An 8,185-nucleotide genomic window follows, 5' to 3' on the forward strand; every position below is an offset into this window, starting at 1 on the left:
TTGGCTACACTGCTTAGCCCCATGACCTGTCGCCTGGCAGCGGGAACACTTGTGCTCATAGATGCAAGCTTTGCCTCGCATGCACTTGCCTCTATTAAAGGCAAAGCACACGCCTCGGCTGGGTGTGCCATTGGCTCCGGGTCCCTTTCCTCCGAAGGGAAAAGATTTTCTCGCGCCGTACTCCCCTCTGTAGAACTGATGGCGAGGGGCATGGGGTAAATTGTGGCGCTGCCGCGGACCATTAGAGGCCACCAGCATCAACCACAACTCGGCGTCGACGCTCGCCCAGGATCGCCCGGGTAAACGCGCCTGCTTGCTCCTAAACTGAGTGTCATAGTCACGCCAGCCATAACCTGCAAACGCACGGGCTGCATGCCTTATCAAATCCATATATTTCATGAGCTCCCTGCTCCTTTCAATGTGCTTCTCAGCGTAAATTGAGGCAAATACTAGAAACACCGAAGTCCACTGCTCTACCGACATGATTTTCTTAGCCTTTGATTGAGGTTGAAGTTGCAAACCAAGACCAGATCCCGATTGACACAAACTCAAAGTGGTGTCACCTACACTCAAGGCCCCAAACTCATCACGTGCATTATTATGCTTAAGGAGCACTCCCAAATCTATATATTCACTTGCCCAAATTTTTTCCTTCAGTGAGATAGCCACTTCCACACCTAGTGGGTCGCATGCGCTAATAAATGGTTCCGGTGCCCCCAACACGGCAGAAAGCCTAGGCGCATGGGGCTCAGATCTCTCAACACCGACCTCCACTAGATCTAGGCCTAGATCTTCGGCTACCCCTGCCGACCGCGCCGGCACTGAAACTGCTGGCTGAGCCTGCCCCGAGCTACCGGTATCCGACTCCTGAGCTACTATCTCATGCCAAGCAATAGATCTGCCCACGGGCGCCTGGCCTTCCCGCCCCACTAGATCTAGATCTAGCTCTGCCATTTTATCACTAACTTTAGACCTAGGCCTACCACTTTTTTCATCAACATCGACAACTTGAGACTGAGAGGGATTTAACTCACCGCTCCTTCCTGGCCCGTTGTTGCCGCCTCCCAGCCCCAGATCCACACTTGCGGGGGTTGACGTCGCCCGTGGACCTCTCGGCCGACCCGGCCTCCTCTTCGGTGTGTCATCTCCCTTCCTCGCACCTGCGGTCGTTATTTTCTTGGCCTTAACCTTTGGCATGATCAACTCGCGAAACTAGAGTTAGACTCGAAGCTCCGTCACTCAGCCCAAGTCCAATGAATCCTGGATGCAATCACCTCCAAAGTTCAATCAAGCGAACCGCCAAGAAAAAATTCAATCCTGAAGTTGCAAACTGAATCTTTTAGGTCCACAAATCGGCACAGCTAACTTAGTCTTAGTTCTACGGCAACAATTCCTGAGGCTGAAGTCTGAAGACAGTAAAAAACTGAAATCAGCGTCTGTATAATCCAATAAAAGTATGAATCCTTTGTGTAGATATCCGGTATAGGCAGCTAGACAAATGTCGAAATATCTGCCACCTAGGCCTAGTTGCCAGTGCCGAAAGAAAATTTTCAAAAAATTTTGTAAGCACGCTTTACACATGCACCGTCATCTCTCTTCATTGAAAGCCAAAACGAAAATGAAGCATTCCCCGCACTTTTATCCGCGCATAGCTCAACCGCGGCAAATGTCTGGCATTGTGCCCAAATTCTTTGGCGCGGGCGCCAAAAAGCGCTGCCCCGCCCTTTACGGGTCGGGTCACGAGCCCTTTCTCGGGCAACCACGCCCCCTTTCAAAATCAAAACAAACTAAAATGTGTATTTTGCTAGCCCGCTAATAAATCATTTTAAATCGTCAAGCCGTCTTTAAAATCCAATATACACCCGTGAGTCAGTGAAATACCACATAGTTTTCCTTAAAAATGATGACATGCTAAATGACTCCCACTTTTTTTTTTCCAAATTAAAACGCACATACAGTAGCCAATAAACCTGTGTGATAAAATACCAGGATTTATCATGTTTATTACCATACAGAATGGCTTTCTTAATAATGTAAGTTTAAAGCATGCACAATCATGCACTGAAAACCAAAATTGGTCGCCAGACTAGTTTAAAGTTAGTCCAGATGGTGCCCACCTGGACTAGCTATAAGTTAGTCTGCTTTGCTGGACTAGCATGATGGACTAGTTTTGCTTAGTCCATCTTGCTAGACTAGCCTTTCATTAGTCGGTTGACTAGCATGTTCCTAGTCAAGCGACCAGTTTAACGTTAGTCATGCAAGCCTGACTACTTTGATGCTAGTCCAGCGACTAGTTATTGGTTAGTCCAGCGAGCTGGACTCACATACAGCTAGTCGCTCGACTAGTTATTGACTAGTTTTAAGTTGGTCCAAATGGTGCCCACTTGGACTAACTTCAAGTTAGTCTTGCTGCTGGACTAACATGATGTTAGTCCACCAAGCTGGACTAGGTTGCTGAACTAGCATGTTTCGGTGCGTCAAGCTGGACTAGGTTGCATTACTAGCATGACGGACTAACTTGACGGACTAGCCATGAATTATCCAGAAAACCTAGCCGCGCCTTCAGACGTTCCCACCACGTTGCTAGACATCGCTAAAATGAAAATATTTTCGAGGAACAAAATAAGAAATCAAGAAAATTTGTAAATTTATTTACAGTAACAATACAGTTTTATTATCCAAATATCATATATTTCCAAGACATTAAAGTAATATCACATCATCAAAATAATGGCATCCAGATGGGCTAGAGCATATACCATATTTTAGACAAATTATTTCTCACTATTAAAGTAGAAAAAATACCTCCTTGACAGTATTAATTAATCAATGCATTCTTTACAATAAATTCTTTTGAATTTGTTATTTGTTCACAAGAAAATAATATCAACCCCATATCATCTGACTGCCAATGAAATTAAACTTCCAAACATATATGCAAAATCTAACCTATTTACTTTTCCAAATGAAGATGTTCCTTCTAGATTTAAACATATATTATTAGGACGTGCAGTTTAATGCGCACTACATACTACGATTATTTGACGATTTTTTTTTCTTTTAACAAGGTTATGTAAACCATCATATTCAAATTCTTTCTTTCAATTTAAATAATGAGATTGAAAAAATCTTTACAAAATATATAGCAAAAGAAAGTAAAATAAAATGTACATATTGTAGAATTAATCGTAGATTAAAAAAACACGGTAAAACGTAACAGAGGAAAGAAATAAATAAAGTATTAAATACTAAATATTCAAAATCAATACACCGAGCATAGTTTGCATGTACATTAGTGGAATCCCCACTCTAGACAGGCGTAAACTTGAAAACATTAGAAAAGCGTTAAAAATATTGCATATTTATATACATTAAATACAATCATTGCAAAAAAAAGTAAATCAAAATGAATTCGAATAAAAAATCAAATAAAATTTGTAAAGTTGTAATTATAATCATTAATTAGATTTCAGTCTCGATACAGGGAATATGTATATTTTGTTGAAAAATATGGCAGTAGGAAAATGACTCAAAGGTTGATATTCAATTGAAGGACTTCAAATATGAAAATATACATATGAAAACTTTATTATTTCTGGAAGTTTACTTGCTTACTTTTGTTCGATGTGTTTCTGTAAACATGAAGAGTTTTGTACATTGCAGTATGTTATCATGCTCCTCATGAAAATATCAACAAAATAATTTTGATACAAATTCAAGGTATAGAAGGACAATTTTGGTTTTGTACTCGAGTGACAGAATTATGAAAAAATACATAATACAAATTAATAGTCAGATGAATTCCTTTGTGAAAAGGGTGATAAAATGTAGATAATACAAATTACAGAATTTGGTATGTACAAACTGTTGCTGTCCAAATAAATAAAAAAGAACTAATGTTTTGCTCTGTAATGTCATAACACAAACATTTGCATTTGTTTATTACGCAAAAGGAAACCTTTTCAAACTTAGTCATATACCCAGAGCATCCCACAATAAACTTGGCGTCTGATTAAGAAAACACTATTTAGATTTGAATTTGTGAAAACCAACATTTTATAATACAGATTTAAAATAAATCTGATATTGTTTGGAATATCAGATTTATCTTAAATTATTATTATTGTATGGAATAAACCTTAACCAAAATTATTAGGACACTAGAGTGTTTGATTATACTAGATTTCAGCAATAAAGAATTAACACAAATAGATATAGAAGGTTAATTATCTTAACTCACTGCATGTTTGATTTATTGTTAATGTAAATATGGGCCGTGGACTGTTGTCTCCATCCTGAATATCTAATAAGATCTTTGCATAAATATGAGAGTCTTACTTAGGCAAGTGGGATATTGAAAATAGACGATATAAAACGAACAGATCGACATCGTGGCCTCTGACAGAAGGTCGAGCGATTTGGTGATTGTGAGGATTGTGTTCCGTGTCCGTCTGGAGGTGTAAGGGATTCTGTGACTGTTCAGATAAATGATATAACAGACGATGGAAATGACAATTAGAGTGATAGAAACAATTGGAAAATCAGAAAGATGAAATCGATATTATTCAGAGTTAGCAGCATGTGCTGGCGAGGAAGGCACCACTACGAAAATCATAGTAATAGTATATACATGTATCTTTTTTGTCATAAAAAATCGTAATTGTCATATAAAAAGAGATGACCCCTGTATCTTACGTCATAATTACATGGACTATGAATAGTTTTCATACAGTCTGATACTTGTGCAGAAATCCCCTTAAAACAATTGCCTCATAGCTAGCTATCACATTATAAACATACCGAATCCTAAAGACTAATGTTTCCATAAGAATGTGTTTATTAAAATTGAAGAGAACATGGGAGTTAGATGTTAAATGTGGAAGGAACTTCATCAGAAATTTCACAATGTTTCATTTTTGTTAAATCATATCAATATTAAGGAAATGTGAAGGAAAGCAAAACATTACACATAGAAATTTAACTAACCTCAGTTCTGGTGACACAAAGAGATCATTAAATTTCCATGAACATGCTGAAGAAGTCATGTTGTTGCCAAGGATGGGTCCACTGCTTATGTCATTGCTTCTAGAATGCTTAACTGAAAAAGAAGAACAGATGTTCAATTATTATATTCATTTTATTTCTTTTTATCAATCGACGCAGAATATGTCAGGTACAATAAACAATAAAAACATTTCATGACAACTCCTTTACACCATTAAGAACAACAGTGAAACATTGTTTTGTACAGTATCTTCAGTGGTATATGATGATGGTCAACTTGTCAGTAATTAATCATTTATAATGTTTTTTTTTATTCTGCCTATTCTTTTAAAATGTAAATCGTTTGTAAGCAGCAGATAAGCATAGAAGTGCTTCCTCACCTTCTCTTCCTCCCAGACCTCTATCGTCTATAGATGATTGGTATGCTTCTTCTTGCCATTCCCAAATTTAATCGATGAGTTAGACGTTTTTGCGAACCCATTTTCAATGATCGGCATATACGATATTTCTTTATTCTGTAGACGACCCATCTCTGTAGATAACTGTGTAAAAGAAAAAAAATCATCATCATCGTTTTACTACAGAATCAGTGCGTCTCATTGGGTTGTTGTTTCTTATGTGATAAACAAAATAATTAACTAGCTCCTGCAGTTCGCCATCGTCATTTGTAACATATAAACATTGATTTTATGCTTATGGGTCTTTTAAATTACTCGTGGGTTATGTAAAAAGGGATAAACCTATCGATTTTCATCTACTTGCATCAGTTCATTTATATAAGCCACTTCTTCGTGAACATTTGCCTAATAATGGACATAGATTATTCTAAAAACTGCCTACAGTAGGCTCCAATTTCAATTTTTTTGGTGAGATTCTGAATAAAGAATTTTTCTTTCCTTTCCATAAGTGGTACAAGTATAAAAGTATCAAACCCAACACAATCCAACTGACAATGGGGGAACGCGTAAAACATTCCATTCAAAGACTGCTTTCCAAATACAAAGATCCAGCTAATGGAAACTTAATAAAAAATTATATAAGCCTACCTAATATTCCAGATATCACAAATAAAATATAAAACTAATGATAGCTACTGAACAATTATAATTATTTTCACAATACCATATCTAATCTTACAAAATTCAGAAAGAAACACAAAGAATTTCCTTTCCTACATGCATGTAGAAAAGACAACAATCTCAAATAACTTGGGCTACGAGTATGTATGACATATTTTTGAATTTCCTTCAAAAAAGATGCATTTCTGATACTTTAGTTAATTTCAAAAGTTCCACAAATCAATTTAATGCGTATTTGCTAGTGAAGAGTCAAAAAATATAACCGAAAACCCCCAGCCGAAGTTATCGGCACTATACTCTCCTATATAAGAATACGAAAATTCTCACACTCCTCTCACACACTTCACTTATAATTATTGGAAACACTTAACGGGCATGCAGTGACATATTTGTGCCGTTGCTGTGTGAAATATGCTCTTCGTCCTCTCCCAGATTTGTCTCTTTAGGATCATGCATGCATTATATCGATTTTAATCTTTAAAAAGGAGGAAAATTGTACTTACTTTGAATTTTTCGATATGGTTCGACTGATTCTAGAAAACAGGCAAAAGATACAGGCTTTCAGTAGAAGAACTTCAGACTTGCTTCCCTGATCGTATCACACAGCGAAATGATGACCCAAATGATGCATTGTTTGTGAAAGCGTTAATTTGAGCGGGCAATTTCCAACTGAAACAAAAGCTGGCTTAGGATTGGTCTTTGTATCCAAATAAGCAACTTCTTTGTAGTGCTCAGTGCTACTGCATGTTGACAGTAATGCATGTGTTTGCTTTTCGGGTTATTCAATGCACAGGCTCAGATTCCAGTTAGGCCTACCTGTAAACACTGATTGTGGGACATGGGTTAAATGTGCCTATAGGCAACATCTTGAAAGAATCAGAACATTAATTGCATGTTGCTCATCTTTCATCCGATCTTTTTTTTTTGCTTTCATGCACTTCATGATAATCATTGATTTTTGTTAGAACTTTCTTCATTATTCAACAGATGTCTTGAATCAAGATCCGTGTCGTACTTTGAGCCGCAGGTTATTCACTATAATCATGATTCTGTGAAAGTGCTAAAATACCTAATCTTTTCTAATAAATATTTTTTTAGGCGTACTAATCATAATACATAAATTACAATAGAGGACAATGGTATATCCAAGAGCTTTCTTCTTTTTTTTTGTGGTGGAGCCAAACATACTTTAGTTTTAAAAAAAAATGTAAAAGCTATTTTATTTTCAGCATCTGACTTGCCTTGCCTCAAATTCGACAACCCAGGCTGGATTCACTATTAAGACAAGCAGGAAACCTTGCCTGACAACCTATCTCGATTTACATAACTCAAACTAGACTGTACTGCTTGACAAGCTAAAAGCTAGTCTGTCTAGATTGACAAGTCATAAACTAGTCCTCCCTGCTTGACAAGCCCGAAGCTAGTCAGTCTGGCTTGACAAGCTACAAGCTAGTCCGTCCTGTTTGACAAGCTAAATGCTAGTCTGTCTCGAATGACAAGCCTTGAACTAGTCAGTCCTGCTTGACAAGTCAGAAGCTAGTCAATCTGGCTTGACAAGTTACACGCTAGTTCGTCCTGTCTGACAAGCTTAAAGCTAGTCTGTCTCGATTGACAAGCGATAAACTAGTCCGTCCTGCTTGACAAACCAGAAGCTAGTCCGTCCCTAAACTAGTCCAGCACAGAAAAGGACATTAGTCGAGCAATTTCGACTAATTTCAAGCTAGTCCAGCAGGCCGAAAGCTTGTCTTAGAGGCTGGACTAGTTTAAAATGCAGGTTTTTCCTAGTCCAGCAGCCTCGACTAACATGCCAGACTAGTTAAAGCCTAGTCGAGCCTCCGCTGGACTAGTTTAGGTTTTCAGTGTGCCTTCGTGCCCACTGAAAGGTAATCAAAATCCTGAAATAAGTTCGCTAAAAATGCGCAATTTCATGTGCTTTCATATATGCTAATATTGGATGTCGGATAATTTTGAGGGTATATTTATATGCACCAGACTGACTCATTTGAATCTCATTTGATTTTTAGCTTTATATTGTCTACTATGCCCCCCCCCCCGCCCCTAAATTCATTTGACGGTTTTCGCCTGCCAGGAACCTTGAAATT

The 8,185-nt window shown here is 37.8% G+C and overlaps 1 protein-coding gene and 1 long non-coding RNA gene across 2 annotated transcripts; both read right to left on the minus strand.

The window, feature by feature from the left end:
* Window positions 1-237: 237 nt before the first annotated feature.
* LOC121428910 lies at window positions 238-1,514 on the minus strand (the record flags this gene model as incomplete). The annotated part of the gene is made up of 1 exon (XM_041625793.1): window positions 238-1,514. A coding segment is annotated over exon 1 (960 nt), but the record flags the coding sequence as incomplete, so codon positions are not given.
* A 1,116-nt stretch (window positions 1,515-2,630) lies between these two features.
* LOC121428948 lies at window positions 2,631-7,007 on the minus strand. The gene is made up of 4 exons (XR_005971858.1): window positions 6,587-7,007; window positions 5,385-5,546; window positions 4,987-5,098; window positions 2,631-4,475 (listed from the first exon to the last, which is right to left on the minus strand). It is a non-coding gene; the product is annotated as an uncharacterized LOC121428948 (long non-coding RNA).
* Between the last annotated feature and the right edge of the window lie 1,178 nt (window positions 7,008-8,185).

The sequence above is a fragment of the Lytechinus variegatus genome, chromosome 15, assembly GCF_018143015.1.
Source record: "Lytechinus variegatus isolate NC3 chromosome 15, Lvar_3.0, whole genome shotgun sequence".
Classification (NCBI taxonomy): Eukaryota; Metazoa; Echinodermata; class Echinoidea; order Temnopleuroida; family Toxopneustidae; genus Lytechinus; species Lytechinus variegatus.